Genomic DNA, 19,720 nt, shown 5'->3' with positions numbered 1-19,720 from the left:
CACAAAAATGAGAAGTTATTTCTGAAGCTGCACTATATTTTAGTCATTAAATAATTTCCATTTCCATTAGTGTCTTGTACATTGATAGAAACAACATAAATAAACTGTAATGTTTATTTACAATTTTTCATGGAAAATGATAGTTGCATATTTTGCATTCAACAACATTAACTATTAGTTGATTTAAGGCCTACTACTCTCTGTTGGTAGCTTGAACATACAAGCTTGAACATACGATACAACATGGCCATACAACACAAGCTATTAGAAATGCCTAATTTTTTTTCACTATAGTCTAAGTTAGAAAAACATATAATCTGCTTTTATTTTTGTTTTGTTTAGAAAAATTTGAAAGAAAAGCAGTAATATAACAAAAGGAAGATTTTTCAACTTTACACAATAGTATGTAACCTAACTTAGGGTTATTTCCCTGTCTTTCTATCATCTGTCCATGTCAGAGAAATTTCGCAAAACTAAAGCAATGACACCAAACGTTTTTTTTTGGATTTTGGATAGCAATTCACTAATGTTGTTGCAGAGCAAAAAGGCTTAAACAGTTGTTCTTCATGTAGACAGCTTCCTTCAGCTTTTTGTATCATAATAATGGCAGGACCTACAGGAGTTTCTATTAATTTTTATGAGTTTTATAGGCATACTCACAGCAGGTAGTGCAAAGAAAGAAATGCCGAGTAGAGCAAACCCCGCAGAAAGCAACCTTCCAAGCCAAGTAAGAGGAGTTTTGTCTCCATAGCCAATGGTTGTCAAAGTGATCTAAAAAGAAATGAATGAACTACGTGGTTTACCAGAAGTCACTGACAGATTAGCTGCAGATTATTTACATTGCATGAAGCATCACTTCCACTAATTAATTCAAGACATATGAAACATATAGCTGTTTCTAAAAAAAATGAACATAAATATATTAACATTGACATTTTTCTGTGAAAATGTAATACTGTTTATGACTAAATAAAACTGAGATAAATAATAAACGTGAGAAAAACACCTAAATAAGCAATAAGTTTAAAAATAATGAAACATTATCTTGATCTCAAATTTGAGGGAAATGATGGGAAATTACATAAGTTGGGCAGGAAAAAAGTTTTCTTTTCCAGGGATGTGAAGGTGTTTCACTTATTTTCTGCAGGAAAATATAACTGTATCTATTTGCATAACTAAACAAATATAAAGTATACAGACATCATACTGGAAAAATATAGCAGGGGAGACATTGATGCTTGCAGATTATATAAAGTCAAAGGAATTACAAGAAGCAGCTGCATTTTCTGCAAACCCATCAGTACAATTTGAAGTGATTTATCTTCTGAAACCCAAAAAACACTAATCAAAAGCTGGAAGGAACTTTGAGTAAAGTTTCTGGTCCTTTCCCCTTCCTCCTGACAGGCTCAGATACACCTATGTCACTCCTGACATGAAGGTCCAAAGGTTACTACGCAGCAGCAGATGCAGAGGTACCTTGGGCTGTTGGGCCATGTTATCTCAGACCCACCTGTGGACAGGTCAAAGAGAAAGGGGAGGCAGGTTTCAGTGCAAGTGGGAGGGCTCACTGACCTCTGGCCACGAGCAATGCAGCCACTGAGATAATGATGCATGTTTGAGGCTCACTGAGCGCATCTTGAAGGCAAAAGATGAGGCCTTCATGTGTGTGTATGTGGCTGAGGGCATTCCCTGACCCAAGGAATTGCCATCCAGGCTACTCGTGGCCCCGGGAAGCACACCAATCCCATACCTGGGGACTGGACTGGCAGAAGAGTTGTGTCTGTAGGCTTTCACAGAGTTCAGACCCACACAGCTGCCTGGTGCAGGCAGCTGGAGGAGGTATGGGCAGAGCGGAGGATTCCCAAGGGCTGGCTGGGAGGCTGTGGGGCGCGTGCTCAGGCAAAGCACACGATGTTAAAGGACAAAGATAGACAACAGTAGGCTGAGTGCCAAGGACTCCGGGGCTTGTTATTAGGGAGAACATGTGCATGGAGAATTATTTTACATCGTGTACCAAATGTGGGCAAGTTCAGGCTTAGTGAATATTCTGGCAGCAACAGATTCTTCAGGAAATTGCCTTCTAGAGACATTATTTTGTTTCCAGCTTCCTCAAAGTTCATTCCTAGGCAAGACAGCCAAAACAATTCTATTTAATGTCAGGGTCACCACGGGACAAAAGAAGGAAAGTCTTTTGGAAGTAATTAGATTTCAACTATTTAGGACTCTGTAGATAGTAAACAGTGCTTTTAATTGCTCCCATTGTTGGGAACAAGCTGTGAGTGCAATTTACCCTGAGAAAGCCATAGAGACTAAGAGAGAGAGATGAATTCAGGCTGCAGCTGAAATTTCAAGTGGTTATCAAGTCTCAAGTTTTGTAACACTAGCCTGATCACAGACACACCACCTTGCATGCCTATCAGGTCTCACTCTTCCTTGCTCCTCTTCACTTCCCTGCCCCATCTCCTCTTCTGGGCTTTTTCTGGACTCTTTGGCAAGCCAATGCCACTCAGGAAGGGGCAGAAAGTGATCCACATTTCTGTGTGATTTGTTTCTGCTGCTTTGGTCAGTTGTGTCAGCTCACAGACGTGCCTAACAAGCTCCAGAGCCTGCGCAAGGCAGCGAGAGACTGAGATCGAGTAATAAGGAGGAGGGAACGTGAGAATGCAACTCTCTCTTTTCTGGCAGAGATGAGCTGGTTCAGCCATGGTCTTGGCCTGGCAGAGGGGCTTGATTTGTTTGCTGAAGAAGATAATCACAGCTCTTCACATCAGAGGGCAACTGTAGAGCAGTTTGAGGCTATTAAGAGCCCAAGAGGAATGAAACACTTGAACAAATCACTCCCTGAATAAAAAATCTTCAAAATTTGTTTCCAGGCCAGTCATTGCAAAGCAGTTTGGAGCTCTGGAATGAGCCCACTTTCTTGGCTTCTGTCCAGCTCCCTATCTCTGCCAGTCGCTGGAAAGTACAGAGATATCTCCTGCCTGGGCTGATGAGAGGGAAACAGAACCAAGTGTCATCTGCATATTAATGATATTGCCACTGATCTGTATTCCAAAGAAGTCAGAGATAAACTTGAACGTTTGGGACCTGAGAGCAGTCCAAAACCAGGAGCAGTCACACACACTGTATCTCTGGAATTTCTCCAAAGAAAATAAAAAGACCCTATTAAAGCCTTTCCCTCGATTCTTCTAGGTACTAAGGACTTAATGGTATCAGTTTGTGATTAAGAATATCAGTGGACTCTTGCTCACTTTGAGCTATTTTATCTCAAGATGGTCTTTACATGGGTATATAGGTGTCAGCACCATGCTGTACTGTCTTACTCAACACTGAGCAAAGGGGTTTGATCTTCATTTTATACTACTCTCACCACACAACTAAGAAAATGTTCTTCTGGACAACTTTGGAATCAAGTTTGGGAATAATCCGCTACATCTTTGTGAATGCTGCTAGTGAATGACTAAACCATTGGCCAGGCCCTGACTGGTGTAATCCTGAGATTAAATTAACTGAGCTGGGTGTTGAAAACTACTGGATATCAAAACACGACAACATAAGAAATTTCCAGACATCACTGATAATAATGTGAGAAGCAGACAGAAGTTACAGCTAGCATTGTGAGGGAAGGCTGGATGCCACAAGTGGGTAAGAGAGAAGTGACCAAAGTTCAAAGGTAACTTGTCTTATCCTAAAATGTAGAACTTGGGCTTGTCTGAAAAAAAAAGTGTCTAGCATCACCAGAGATGTATTAAGGCATCTGAACTGGGACCATCCACAGGAGAGGCAGCAGACTGTCCAACAGACCTTTGATGGTACTGTATGCCTGTGTTTAAGCAGCTGAATCACACTCCTGCATGGCTAAATGAGCTAGCTGAGTCCTGTCTTTTACACCAGATGGAAGCCACTCCATTTTGGTTACTTCCAGAAATGAGGGGTCTGGACAGACTAACCAAAGTAGGCAGTGTCATCCAGCCAGGCTCAAAACTCACAATGATAATAGAACTTCTGTTATCTCATTGCTGGAACTAATAAACATGCTGTGATGTAATATAATAATGAATGTGATGATATAACTTAAATGACCTCAGTTAGATGAGATAGGACTCAGGAGGCTATTCTCTACCCTAATATTTCTTTCTGATGTCATTTTATGTTCTCCTAGCAGTACTTCCTTTTGAATCTTTACCTGACATCAATTAACTGAAAAAAATATAGTTTGCTCATGCCATCATTACATTAAATGGGAAAAATTTCATCAATATTAACTCATTTGAGCTGGTCATTGTGACAATGTAATTCATTGTAATATGTTTTGTTCACTAACAGGTTGCTGTGGAGTGCCAGAGCCATTCTGTATCCAGCTGTTACTATTGGATACTACTAGAAAATAAAGACTTATTAAGAGAAATTTTGTCAAATGTGTAAGAGGGACAGAAACTTCAGCTGCATTACATTTGCAGCTAAAGGTGATTAATGTACAAACCAAATGTCACTATAATTGTACACAGTTCTAGTTAACACCAGTATATCTCAGAAAACCACACATGGTTTGGTTTTGAAATACTTATGTTTTTTAATTGACCTTTTGTTCCCATATAGTTTTGTTATTTTCATCTGTTAAATGAATTTGTCTTCTCTACCAAAGCAAATTTTGAACTCGAGCTCTTCATATAACACTCACCATTGTGTGCTGCTCTGCTAGGCAACACTGTGGGGACCTTGACCACAAGAATATTCACAGTAGTAATATTACCATGATGTTTCAATAGCAGGTTGCACAGTATAGCATAAAATTGCAAATACAGTGGCATATGCACATGTAAATTTGGATGCCATATCCTGCCTTTCATTTCTGTATAAAAATATGGGCTTCAGAAATGGAGTCTGTGAAATAACCATAGCAGTGTATGGTCCTCAAATAATCTGAATTAATGAATGGGTTAATTGCAACATGCTAGTGCTGATCCTTTAAGGAGAGGCATAAGTGCCTCTAAAAGCCTGAAATTTAGGGTCACTATTTGTGCCTGACTTTGATCCAGCTTTTTCTTTCTTGTACCTCTGCCATGACAGAATTCAGTCCAGGGTTTGGTAGTTTGTGGTTTAAGTCAAAACAACTTTTGCAAATAAACAAACCAGTAAGACTAAGCATTTATTTCCCCAGAATGCCATACAATCTGTCCTTTTCAAAAATCTGCATGTGGGTTACTCTGGCAGTAAAAACAACCATGACTAAGAAGCACATTATGCATTTCCCACATACTGTTTTACATATTGTAAAAAAAATACTATTATTAAAATGGCAAAGATAACAGGTAAGGGGGAATGATTTCCCCCTTACTGATTTCCAGTAACTTTGTGCACTTGCTTAAGTGCATTAAAAACTTAAATGTATTCATGTCATACACTAGGGAATGAAGAAAAGATATAGAAATATACAATATATATTGTTTCCAAGTTTTAAAATAAAATTTGTTGTTTTTTCTGTTGAAATCAAGACAAGATTCCTGATTTTCTAAGTTGCACTACTTATATAACCTCTGAGTCATACACTTTCACTTCATAGTGTACAAAATATTTTAAGCACCACTTTATACAGTGATTATTTCCTAGCAGGGTTTTTCCTTAAAACATAGCAGTCAGCAGGTAGTGGAGAAGCAAATTCTAAAATAAAGGTCTTGTTCCCGCTGCTAGATCTGCTCAGGGAGAAGGATCTGGATCTACCACAAGCCTCAGTCAGATGCCAGAGTGAAGGTCTGAGTTTGCTGAGACTTTCTCATTCCTTGTGCATATGTTTCCCCATTCCAGCTGGCAGGTGGGTACAATCCTCTGCTCAGTCCAGACTCCCTGCCTATGCAGTGCTAAGGCACACGTGGCCTTGCAGAGAGGCTGTTTCCTGGAGAATCAAACTTTTGAAAACATCTATTTCCAAAAACATGCACTGCCACAGGAAGGTCTCTTGCAGGACCACATCCCCACAGCCACCCCAAAGGGGCAATGTGGTTTTCAGGCTGCCAGAGCCAGGGTACTCATCAGTGAGGGCATCAGCATCCAGTACCAGAGGCTTCACAACCATGTCGATACAGGAAGGTTAGAAAGCTTAAAGGCAAACCCAGAGCTCAGCTTTTGAAGAAATGGGAAACAAAATAAATTACAGTGATGCAACTGAAGGCAAAACCTTCTCTCACGACTTTAGCCAATATGAATTTTACGTGTGTTTGTCTTACAGGATAAAAGGTGTATTTTATCAGTGATTTGCCTTGATGCTCTAAAGCAACAAGTTTCAGGAAAACATATTTTTGAATATTTGTAAATGCACAAGTAACAATTACTAGGTCTGGCTTTTCCAAGCTCCCAATTTTGTGCACTGATAACATAGAGGTATAGTCTCTAGGGAAGACATGCAACAAATGACTAGCCCTTAGATGAACAAATTTCAAATACACTAACTACCCCTAATAATAGTGAGTGACCTTGACCTTAGCTCAAAATGCAGACAAGACTTCTTACAGATATTTTCAATAATTTAAGACATTTTGGAAAGGGCTTCTTCACAGTCCATGTGTGCATGCTCTGAGTCTGCAGATATTACTAAACCTAGATGAAATCCTGTCAGCAAAAGGTCTGAGGTGAGAAAGCTTCATTTTTGCATCCTTCTGATAAGGAAAGGTGTCAGAGGCTGGCTCAGGTCTCACACTTATTCCAAGAAAACTAATGAGTGCTCCATGATATTGTCAGCATTAATTATGTCCCAGGTATCATTTCACTACCCAGACACTGTCAGAGCACACTGTGTGTGTTCTAGTGCATCAGGAGGAAAAGAAAAGCAGTTTTATATTGCCTGAAAATAACTGCCTTAGGCTTTGTTTAGGCAGATTTCTTAAGCTGCCTAAGTAACTCTCACACAGTGGAGGAGTCTGTATCACTATAAGGCATTTTTAAGTAAAAACCTCTACATATTATGCCATAAAAAAAATATCAAAGCTTCAAACCTAGCCTTTTGTTGTTCATTGAAACCCTAGTTTATTTAACCATGTTCATATAATCCTCCTTCAGAAAAGCAGTCAGGCATGTACCTAGATCCCACAGATTTCAACAAAGTAAAAAGAATTGATTTGATAGTTAACCATGATCTCAAGTAAATTAGGGCTTTTATACCTGTAAAAAATAACACTGCTGAACCAGAATGGACATATTTATTCTTGCTCTTTGTCCTCAAGGTAGAGAGGAAGGAGAAACAACATCTTTTTAAGGGCACTGATGATAATCTCATGCAAAGCTGATGTAAGATTTTTTCCCTCTTTTTTTCCTGACATTTGTTCCTCTTCCTGCACTGCTGCTTACAGCCCTCTGGTTTGTATCAAACAGTTCTTTGTGGGGCCATATTACAAACTATATTACTGAAAGGCTGTGGGCTAAAATGCTTTCTTCTCTTGAAGGTTTAGTGGACTGGTTTGCAGCAGAAACACGTAAACAGCTGTTCTGCAGGATGGACTGAAATAATCTGTTGATGTGCAAATGAGTTGAAGGAGGAAGCTTCTCAGACCAGTTTTTTGTCAGTGAAAACAATTCATTGAACAGCACACTAAGTTAAAATTCTCAGTAGGTGAAATTCAAAGCACTTTAGCATACTGGTTAAAGAGTCCATGTTATTTTTCTGTACTTACTGTGCCCCACCAGAGAGCATCTGCATATGTGGAGAATTCAGTATTTGCATCTTTTTCCACCAGATAAACCAGGAAAGATGAAAAGATGAGTACTAAAAATCCTATGTACCATGCTGTGATTAATTCCTAGATAAAAGACAACAGAGATCAATTCCCATTTTATGGACTGAATATAATGACATTTCAACGAAGACATAATGAAAATATCTATATATACATTTTTTGGAATTTGTGCAGTTATAAGTCAAGTGCTCCCGTATGGATGCAAATTTTCTCTGAAAGTGGACAAGATCTACTCCTATGGTTTGATGCTTCAGCAACTTCCCCAACATATAACAAATTACAACTGCATATCAAGGACAACATTTTCAAGATATCTTAAAACTTTTAGCATTAAACATGGCCTGATGTATCTGTGTTAGTTCATGTTACAACTGATGTTATATCAGAAAATTTTGGGTATTCTGCTCAAAACTGATAAATGCTTATTCCCTTGGTCTCTTGTTGAATCACATCAAGTGAAGATATCAACCAGACAAAATTAGCATCTAGGATTACGTACCTTGCTATGTGCATAAACTACAGAACCTAATAATTTCCAAGTGCCTCCTCTTCGGTCCATGCGCACCATACGAAGGATCTGTAGGAAACGAAGACTTCTCAGTGCTGATGTTGCAAAAATGTTACCTTGAGTTTTTGCAGAAACAACTGCTATTGAAGCGATGAGAACAATGATGTCTGAAAGAAATACATTACAGAAAGCATTAATATCCAAGTATCAGTAAATAGTACATACATCTACATGAGCTGAATGAGAAGGACAAAAGACACACTCCTATAGTGGGTGGTAATCCAAAGCACAGAGATTCCTGTTTAAGGTAGGGATGTGAGATCAGGGTTGGTGTCAAAAACGACCTCAGGAGCCTCCAGGGTGAAAAGTGAGGGTAGCAGTTTTCAAAACATATGGATAAAATTGAAGAAACCTCATGCAGGAGATTTGAAACCTAATGTAGCAAATTGTACAAATCGGTAGATGGATTAGAACCTTTCCCCTTTATATTTCTTTCCATAGCAAATTTTTCGTGCAAAGACAAAAAAGAAAACTAAGGTAAGAAAAAACTTAGGGCAGGCCCAGGGGTGACAGTCCAGTAGAATCAGACTTACAAGGACAGTACTAATTTCCTATGAGAACAGACACTGTGTGGTTGAGGTATGTAGTTTTTGGACACAACTCCCCTGATGTACCATTTCTTGGAAGGGAGGAAATACAACACTGGGTGCTCAGAAGAATTTTTTTAGCTGAAAGCCTGGAAAGTTAGTTGAAGCTCAGCAAGTGTTAGGATTTATTTCTTCAGGTCACAGATTCAAAATGTGAGAGCGACTTTGGTGTGCATGAACTAATCAGCCAGCTGTCCTTAGAGCCAGAACAGCATTTAAGGGGAGAGGAGCAGAAGCAGCAGAGTGATGGCACATGGATGCTGTGAGAAGGCATAATGTTCTTTTACAATGATTGGGGTAGACATGCTGTTATGCACGGAGTAGAAAAGCACAGAACAAGCTCTGTTTTTCCTCACCTCATGATTAATTTCCTGGCAAACTTTAAAAGCCTAAAGAGCCCTTGTAAGAAATACCTGATTTTAATCTTTGGGTTTTTTGTGGTGTTAGTATGTTTGCATGCAAGGATAATCTAAACCCATGTTTGTCAGTGAAGAACCGAAAGCAGGTTGTTGTTTATATGAGTTTTACTTCTTTTGTTTTGGGTAGAAACGCACATCTTGTTCCAAGCATAGCTCCTACAGGAATGACCCAGAAAGTGAAATCCCCCACCTTCACAGGCAAGCAGTGAGACATACTGAATGTACCTACATGCAGGAGACTGTTTCCTTACTCTGCCACAGTACAGCAGGAAATAGCCTTTGTTCATTCTTCTCTGCCACCAAAGGAAGCTGAGGTCCAAATACCCTTCCTCGCCTACAAACATACTGGATTTCTCTGAACTCACCTATGGATGGCTTTGTTGTCTCATTACAGAAAACATGTACCTGTGGTTTAAGGACTGTCCTGCTAAATTGTGGAAACTTTTGTCACAAGGGGCTAGAAATCTACATAGGTTTAAAGCCAGCTGGATGGTCTTATGGGAGAAGATTTAATCCTGGGCTAATTAACACCAAAAGCCCACTTCTGGCTCAGGACGTCTTCAAGTAGAAGGATGTTGGGGGCTGAGAAACTCTTGTAGAGAAATATCACTGTATGTTTGCCCTGCTTGTGGCATTCTCCCTGAATGTTCACTGTTGGCTGGTGTCACTATTTTACATTCTGTGTTGGCCTAGGCTGACCTTCTGCCTGTCTTACGCTCTTTTTAAAATGTCTTTGGCTAATACGTATGTGGATCATATGTTGCTACTACATAATTGGCTACCAAAAATGCTGCATTTGCTTCTAAATCCAGCGAGTTTGGAGATCAAGAAGAGTCAGAAGTGGACAAGGTATCCTGGGGTGTCTCTGCACAGTACAAATCTCAAGCTCACAACAACCAGATGCAGGAGGTGTGGGTGAGAATTCAGAAATAGGAAAACTGGCTGGGAAAAGTTAAGGACATCACATATTCTAATGGAGATCAGAAAAATGGATGGAATTGGACTGAGCTCCACGTGCAGATATTTAAATTTAGATGTCTACATGTGAAGCAGGTGTCTAAACTCCCCAAGCAGCACAAGGTAATCACATCAGCTGAGAGAGGTGCAGCTAATCCTCAGGAGGGCTTCTGCTGGCTGCTCAGTTGCCTCACACTCTGGGCTTGGCACAAGGAAGACTTAATTCAGCTGCCCAAATTTATTTGTCCAGTGCCATTTGAGATGCCTTAAGGTTTCTGAGATATCCCCTAGATCTGACAGCTATGCTCTTGGACCTGGGAAAGATGTACTCTTCAGAAGAAGTGACTGGGGAGCAGGGAATATCATGTAACGGGACAGGCACCTCTCTGTACTCTGCTGAACTAAGCCCTAGATCTTGGTTGACTATACTGCCAGCACAGACAGTTAGCACACATGTACCCACCTAAAGCAAACGTCTTTCTATATTTAGTTGTGTTTATCTGGATCCAAGGCTAACATAGAAGGTGCTGGAATGCCTTGAGCAATACAGACTGTGCTGAAGAAGCAGTGTCCGTGATGACTAACACGATGGCAGGGTGATCTTGACTTGTCCCAGTGGCTCTGAGCAGAGTAGCAATGGAACAGCCATTTTTATTTAGTGGTGACTGGCTAGCAGCAAATTAGAGATTGTTAGAAAAGCAGTATATGCCCCTGAAAATCATTGTTAGAACTTTAAAAATAATAAGGTCACCCAAATATTGGGAATTATGCATTTAGTCCAGAAATTATTAAAATGCTAATTTTACTAATTAGCATTAGGTTACCCTCAACACTTCTAATAGGAAAATGTTCTAAAGAATTCAGTGACCTGCTCCTGCCCTTATTCCTACTTTTTCCAGAGCTCTGACAGTTTTTTTATAACATAGAGTTTTATGAAGGCCTGCCACTGAAAAAAATTCAAATTAATTCAGTCTTGCCAGCAGAGCACAGCCTCTGCCCTGCACTGCTGGGAGCCTTCTAGCCCACTGAGGGTCTCTGGTCCTCTGTGACCATGAGAGATGAAGATGCCAACAGCAGCATAGATCTCTTTTCCCTTTTAAAAAGCATTGGTCCAAATACACATCTACTTGTGTATGCGCTTCTATCTGGAGGGCAGGGATGAGGTTCTCCCTAAAGGGAGGAAAGGTTGAAGAAAAAGTGGAGCAGAAAATGCACTGTAACCTGTTTGAAAAACAGCTGAAGGGAGGAGAATCTTCCTAGGCTGGTGGTGTTTTTTTCACACTTTGCTCTCTCATCTTCTTCACTCTTCACCCCCACAACCCCCACCAAAACTCCATCCCCAACTCCTCAGGCTGGAAATAGGGAAGGGAGGAATGTGTCCATTGCTTAAGGCAGCCCTCCCTGGTTGTGTTTTCCTAGGAGGTAGGGAAGGCAGGCAGGCACGTTATTTCAGTGTAGTTTAACTTGTTAGGAACAGGTGTAAGATAAATCAAAATCAACCCTTCTTGGAATGAAATCAGACTCCTAAGAAAAGTTTGCAACAGTTGAAAGTTGCTTCTGAGTATGTTAAACTTGCTTGATTTTCTTATCTAAACATACCCTGGAAAAAACCAAAAAGTTAATTATATTATGATTTTTCTCTGTGTCATACTTTTATATAGGATGCTTCAGGTGGCATTTGCCCTCTTTTAAACCAAGAGAGCAAAATATTATTCTGAACTTCCTTTCATATTCCATGCAAATGTAGCTAAAGTCTCCATGGTACTTCTGTATTTTAAGAAGGCTTTCCCAAATTATATCACTATTTTCCTCTTTATCTTTTAGTGGCAAAAGTAGGAAAACATGTAGAATTAAATAGCAACATTTCAATTAATTTAATGGGGTCTCAGTTTTCACTCTGTGTCTTTCTGTAAAGCACCAGAAAAGATTCAGATGTGAAATTGAGTAATGGGCAGTATAATTCCAAAATTCTCTATGTTGACTTATTAAAAGACAGAGGTTTCTGATGTACATTTACCCCTTTGTTTGTTTTTTTTCCCTAAGCTAATATCTTATGTATGATCTTCCAAAATGTTAGGCCTCTCTTCAGCCATGATGATGATTTTATTCACTCTTTAGAAATATGTCTCAGATTTTTTTCCCCGCACATAACATCCTCTCTCATTAACTCTAGTCTGAGATTTCAAATCCTCTCAGCAGCTTTTGCAATGCTCACTTTTGAACACTTAATTTCAAATTAAATTTCAAACAATTAATTCTTCCACTTCTAACATTTCACCTATACCACTCAAGGAATCCCTGAGATTACACTAAAGTTTTGCGCTTATTAACTGACAAAAGCTTTTTTATTTGACAGCCACCATGTTAAAAACAGGGTCCCTTCAAGAAAAATACAAAAAAAAGATGAGCCCAGAACTCATGTGTGTAACAGATTACACTTATGTATTGTCCAATGTCACTAAAAGAGTAACATGTAAGTAAAGACAAGTAACTGAAGGCCAGTAATGCAACTACCCAAAATTTAAATAACTCATGCAAGATGTGCTAGTCCCAGTTCCCCACCTCAAAGAGGAAGGCCAGTGTTGGGCTGCCCTAGGCAGAAACTCTGGTTTGGTCAGAAAATCTGGATTGCTTGTGTTATTGATGGAGGTGTGGTTGACATTCCTAAACTATCAGCATTTCTAATGGCAACTAGGAGATTAATAATGTGACTGAGAGAATAACAGTTCTAGAAAAGGAGGCATCATAAATCATCACAAGGGACTGTTTTACTTTTAACGACTTCTCCAATGCAACTTTCCTAGCATGAACTTCTTGGATGTTGTGAGATTTTACAGCATTCATAGGTATCATGGGAATGAACCCAGTTATATAAGTAAAGGGGGAACACAAAAGCTATACTTGGATATTGTGCTACATCCCAACACCTCGATGTGCCATCAGGACAATCTCTAAAGTTTCAGAAAGAATGACAGGATGACTTTTTACAAGAGCATGTAAAGCTAGAACAAGGGGGAATGGCATTAAACTGAAATAGGGTTGGGAATGGATGCTCCATTCCCAGATGTGTTCTAGGCCAGGCTGCATGGATATTTGAGCAGCCTTGTCCAGTGGAAGGTGTCCCTGCCTATGGCAGGGGGCTGGAACTAGATGTTGTTCCTTTCAACCCAAACTATTCTGTGATTCTATGGTTATTAGGAAATGTAATCAAGGATGATCTCTCATCTGCTCAAAGCTCATGCACATGCTCAAACTAATACACAAACCTGCATCATCTTTCTCTTTTTCATATTCTTCAAAGGAAGAATATGTTTATAGGAGCTTTGCCTGCTGCCTGCATTTAATGCTAATATGTTGAAACATCTTTCCCTTCTAAATAGAAATGATACTTTCAGACAATACAGGTTAAATGAATCTTGAGATTTTTTTCTTCTGAATAGAAAAATGAACAATATTTAATCATTTTTGGATCATCACTAGATCAAAATAGTGTTTGCTATAAATTCACAGAAAATGCTCAGAGTTCACACATTCTTATTAAGAATAGGTAGGAAACTTCAATGGCTCCAGTTACAGAGCAGTACAGAGAGGCAACAAAGTAGGACATGAGTAGGGTATATCTGCCCCCAAAATTGCAGAAATAAGCAGAAAATCTCAAGAGGTTGTTTTATCTAGCCTGCAGCTGTATTAACTCACAAAGGAAATTAACTGGGCAATTGTATGACCGAATCTAAGCTACCCTTAGGCTGTCCTTCTAAGGTCTAATTTTGAGCTGGAGTTATTATCCATGACCCAGAGAAAAGGCACAGCTTGTAGTGGTCATTTCTGAATAGTTCTCAGGACAGTTCATTATCTTCAATTTCAAAGTTACTTTTAGAAAAACCCCAGCACTATGATTCTGTGGTGTTACAGAGACACTGTGCTCCACAAAGGGCATGAACCAGCTTTGATATCAGCTCCATCTGCTTACCATGGCACAGGTCATGCACACGTATGGCGGCACTGTGAGCAATTATTCTCACTTGCTGAGTAGTTGAAAGAGCTTTTAATTGAGATTTGCAACAACCACTACATAGAAACAATTAACAGCTTTCTATTCTGAGTCGCTAAGGGGTTAGTGGTGGTAGGGAGGAATGACCAGCATTTTAGTTTTTCTGATATCTCTTTGGATATCAGTCCTTTCGGTCCTTATTGCTATTCTCATAACTCTCTTCAATTTGCCTACAATAATCTCTACAGCTGGCTGGTCAGGACCAAAGGGTATCATCTAATCAATGTAGAAATGTACTTTGAATTTTAATCAGACACTACAACACAAAGTTAACAAAACACACATTCCAGACCAGTGTACATGAGCACATCACACTATAGAAATATAATAACAAAAATATATTCAATGGGGTTTCTCCTAAACTGATATAAATTGGCAATTTAAAGCAGTTTAAGATAAAGCCTGATGACAGACATTGGACTTCAGACATACATCAGTACATGAAAATAAGGTTGCTTTTTTCAGATTCCTAAAAGAGAAGGTCTGTTTTCACAAACTTGACTATTGTAAGAGAAGCCTTTTTGAGCAGCCTAGTAACATATTGAGCATTGGTGTACTTCATGGTTTTTGGGCTAGCTAAAAAAAAACAAGAAGAAAAGAAAAAGACCTTCATAGAGTTTAAGGCTCTGAATACCCTAATAGAGGGGTATTCAGCGAGGGATATAATTGTATAACTATTCCTTGAGCACTTGTTGAGAAAGATCATGGGACAGAAAAGGTAATTTCATTGTAAGTGGCTAAAAAACTGCTTTTATCTTGAAAAAAGGGATTAATCACTTCCCTCTACCAGTTCAGGAAGGCAAAGAATAAAAAACATGAATAGAATATGCTGCAACAGTTATATTGAAAAGGGGAAAATGTAATGTTTTTACCAGGGGTAGTTCCTTTGCTCTGTGAATGTTCCCTTACTATAAAATTAGTGGGATATTTCACATAATTGTGACAGAAAAATTTGGTCAAATATGGGCTGAACTTACAGTGACCTTACATAAGTATTTACCCCAGAAACAAAGAATTTTAAATATCTTTACCTGGAATTACATCTCTGAACAGAGAGATGAATGATATTACCATATTTAGAAAGATGATGTGTTATCATGTTTTGTAAATTATCTCATTGGAAGAAGCAGAACTATGTTATCAGCAAAGTAAAAGTCAGCATGCGCAAGATAGCCAAAATCTGAAAACTGGTTTTTCGAGACTACTCTGGAGACATGCAGCCTTCTGAGGTCACCTGAATCCACCCTCAAATGATATTCTCAAGCATTATTTTCTGCCTATAACCCCCCCTTCAAAAAGCAATTTAATAGCACCCATTGAACTATATCACCTGAACATCTCTAGCGTAATTTGGGAGAGGCAGGAAGTTGAGTTCTGTACCTCCCACAAGAAGCTGAGCAGAATTACATCTACAAGGCCTCAATTTTAGAGAGAAAAAAAGCATGAACACCACCATCAACAACAAAACACCACCAAAGCAATATGAGATAATCTGAGTTGGGCACATTCTAAAAATAATGATGCTCAGGATCTTGGGTCCTGGCAAAGTTTGCTTTCAGCTCTGTCTGAATATAACTTTTCTTTCTGGGCAGGGATCAGATCTCTGCTCAGATGCCAGACAGGTTATGATTAATCGTCACCTACTAGTAAAAGTAATTGGCAGGATATCTTCAGGAAATTCTTGGGATGGATGATGCTGTTTGATTTTTGCAGATGTTGTTGTCACTCCAGCCAAAAGGTCTTTGTGTTTTCAAATGTGTAACACCATCTGGATGGAAATCATCTTAATTGTCATTACAGGCAAAACAAGGTTGTGATTTCGCTTCCTTTTTTAATCTTTTTGTAAGATGCAAAACAACATGGTATTTTTAGAGGTAGGAAAGTGAGCTGGTTTTGCGTATCAAGATAATTCACAGAGATAAACATGGATGAGTGTGAAAATTGACTTTTATTGCTGTTGAAAAACAGGAAGATAGTAATGTATGGTAGTGGCACATACAAGAGAAAGAAGTTCTACAGAAATATGTAATACTGTCTAGGCACTGAAGTGGAATAAAAAAAATCCAGAGGTTAATACCTCATCTCTACTTAATTTTTTTTGTTTGTTTGTAACAGTGGAAAATGGCTACATTAGTCACTGCCTTCCATTTTAAGGAGTCCACTAAAACTGATCTGTGAATAGAAACTTGGATTTTTCTTATTATCAGCTAAGCAATACCCCAGGGAAGAAATCAAATAGATGAATCACCTTGAACCCTTCTTTCCCTTTCTAGTTTTTATTTGCAATATATAGGAATCATCTGAATAAGCAAACTATTTTAATGTGAAATGAAAGTAACCTCCTGGAAATATAGACAACCTTTTTCTGGAATAAATGTTATTTTTATATAACTGAAGTGGGTCCACTTAGAAAAAACAACTCACCGAAACATAAAGCTATCTTTTCTAGCAAAGAGAGAACTGGAAACAAGTCAAAGACTCTTATTAGGAAAGCTAATCAAATACAACAAAAGTTAACTTGGTACTCAAAAAAATTTCTGAAACAGAAGGAAAAGGATAAGGCAATACTGGATAATTTTTAGATGGGAAAACTAAATATTCCCTTTTTAAATTGTGGACTAATGAAGATGAGTAAGATTTTTCTTTTGTAATTTAAAAAAGTTTTATAATAAAATCCTAATTCCATGCCCAGTAATGGATCAACCAGTGCTACTCACTATTGTGTCAGTGTATTAAAAGTATATGTACCCTGTTCCTGTGTAAAAGTAGCATATTGTCAGACCATGACAGCAAAAACATTAAAATAATGTCATTTAACCTTCTGCTTAGACAGCCAAAATATTTCTCTATGGCCTGAGAACCACAGTAGCTCAACAAGCACTGAATTTTAAACTGTAGCTATGATTGCCATATTTTATTTAGTCCAGATAAGAATAACAACATTAATGGGAACATTTCACCTGTTGTTGTACTGTTCGCAATTATAGTTCATGGCCCTGTTGAGCACACAATCTTTCTATGGACTGAATAAATCCTCAGCAAACATCTTTATGTTATTAGCAGCTGGCTCAATAACTCATAAAAATCTAAGGGCCTCCTGCAAGTTAAGATTAAGTTCAATTGCAAGCCTTTCATGGAGTTATACTTTATTAGCGTTTTCCAATAATTGATCTTTAACATAATTCATATGTACCTGCCAGAAGGAATAAAGCAGTATTTATTCAGTATCAGTTTTATTTGGCTTTAAGACAGGCTGACAGAAGCATTTAAAACTGTATCTTTGACCTAGTACTTACCAACCCAATTTTTGTTCAGCCTAAGAAAAAAACTGAGAGTAACACATGCAGATTCTTTCCATAAATCTTCACTTATTCTGTCCAGAAATAGTTTTGTGCCTTGAAAGCACTGGAAAACAAGGTTTGCTAATCACTTACTATGTCTGTATGTTCCTGGATGGCAGTAGACCTTAGTGAAAAGGGCTATTGCAGTGGAGAGAAAAACAGCTGAAAATTTCTGGACAGAAAGGCAACAGGATGGATAGCCAGACACACATACACCCCTGATGAGTAAAGAGGCTCATTACATCAGGCTGTAAGAAAACCACAAGGTTATCGGCAAGAAAAAAACAAAATAGCTACAGCATGGCAGGACTTGTATATGGAGAAAGGGCTGAATAATTTAGGAGTGGTTAGTCAGAAGACAAATATGAGATGGCAGATAGAGGTATGCAAACTAGTGGAAGATAAGAAGGCCTGTTGGATGCCTCCTACTTACCCTTTCTTATAAAAGTGAGATCAAAAGACAATTTAAATTTGATAAAAAAAATACAAGATGCAATTGACTTGTAAAGTTCATTGCTCTGAGGTATAAAGGAATAACTGGGGGAAATTAAAGAAAAGTTTAGATGTTTTCCCCTGAGTTGTTGGAATTAGATTTTTCAGGTGATTCAAATTCTTGTGTGAGTCAGCCACTGATTACTCAATGTGTGATTGGCTATTTTGGGCTACAGGTATTAACACCATCATTAGGGGTCTCTGGCACTAGTCAGCAAGTGGAAAGACACCAACCAGGACTCCTACATGACCCAGCCCTGCAGGGAAGCACTGCTGTGTCTGTGCTGGATCCTTGCAGCCATAATGGGAGGAATCCATAGGCAGGAGCGTGCACTTTCATGGCCTTTTCATCATACTCTAAAACCTTTGGCAGGGACAGGTGGGCAGGGGGTCTGGAAGTGTTCGTCTGACGCATTCCCAGATTGTGGATAAAGTGAAGGCGATACAGTGGCATGGGAGTGGAAAGGCCAAAAAAAGTGGGAACAGAAAAATCCATGGTGTGTAGGTGAAAATGGATGGGTGGAAACTGACAAGTAAAGATGCTGAAATGATCAGGGAGAGAAAAACCTGTCTCTGAGGAGAGACAAAGCCTGTTTGTAGGTGGAGAGGGAAGAGACAGTATTGAAAATCTGCTCTCAAATTCACACAGTGGTGGGCAAACAGAAGGTATCCAGTATCTAGCTGAGTTATCTAATGCAGATGTTGAAGGCAGCAACATGGGTCCCTCAGTGTCGGCTGAAAGAGTTCCTACATTCAGTTTTCTGAGCCTCCCTTCAGAGGCAAAAACCTCTTCCTGCTGCCTAAAAGCAGAACTTGCATTTCTAACCTATACAGCTATTTTGGATGTCTGCATAATCAGTGAGTGCCTCTTGGGACTCCTTTGTTTCTGTAAATACAGAGTTTATTCAGATTACATACAGAACCAGACACCTCCAGTCACTCTTTACCCTCAGCTGCTACCCCACCTGCAATTTGTGTGTGAGTAGCCTAAGAGGGACCACTGTGCCAGTAAGAAGGTTTACATAATTTGGAGAACACTAATGTGGGGCATCTTGCACAACCACACTTGAGACTTCCTGATGTGGGAGACATGAAGAAAGAAATAGAAGCTCTGTTCAGTGCTTGTCAGAAAGGAAAAACCCCATAATCTGGTATCACTCTCACAAACCCAATAGAGGCAATCTCAAAATGAGATCTTAAATACAGTAGATTATGTCATTCTGTGTGACAACTTCTCCAATCTGCCTTGTGACGTTTTCATCACAGATGAAACAATCTCCAGCATGGGGGTCACATGAATAGACTGGGCTGGCAAAGGGGAGCCCCAGGAATTAAAGAGCTTTTGCCTTTGCCTTGGCTGCTGCCCAGGTGGTCACATATATGCATTGGGGCACCAGTACTACACAAGGGTGAAAGTGAGTGGCTTCCTTTACACGACTTAAGAGCTTTTGTAGGTTGATGTAAAATGGATCTGATGGTCACCTTCCTTGGATCTGTATTGACAGCAATATCAACTATTACCAAAGGACAAAGCTCAATTTTGAGAGCTATCAGCACAGGCTTAAAGATAAAAAATGT

The 19,720-nt window shown here is 39.1% G+C and overlaps 1 protein-coding gene across 2 annotated transcripts in view; it reads right to left on the bottom strand.

Annotated features, from left to right (window-relative positions):
* The window catches only part of KCNQ5 (potassium voltage-gated channel subfamily Q member 5), a 282,213-nt gene that overhangs the window by 42,302 nt on the left and 220,191 nt on the right, over positions 1 to 19,720 (bottom strand). For both annotated transcript variants that reach the window (XM_048298185.1, XM_048298186.1), the window contains exons 4-6: positions 8,227 to 8,402; positions 7,665 to 7,790; positions 661 to 771 (exon numbers count right to left, since the gene is read on the bottom strand). In XM_048298185.1, coding sequence (XP_048154142.1) covers positions 661 to 771; positions 7,665 to 7,790; positions 8,227 to 8,402 — 413 coding nt within the window. The remainder of the gene's footprint in view (positions 1 to 660; positions 772 to 7,664; positions 7,791 to 8,226; positions 8,403 to 19,720) is intronic.

This window comes from Corvus hawaiiensis, chromosome 3, assembly GCF_020740725.1.
Source record: "Corvus hawaiiensis isolate bCorHaw1 chromosome 3, bCorHaw1.pri.cur, whole genome shotgun sequence".
NCBI classification, from domain to species: domain Eukaryota; kingdom Metazoa; phylum Chordata; class Aves; order Passeriformes; family Corvidae; genus Corvus; species Corvus hawaiiensis.
Note: the sequence above shows the minus strand (reverse complement) of the source record. Positions and strands in the feature narration are given on the sequence as shown.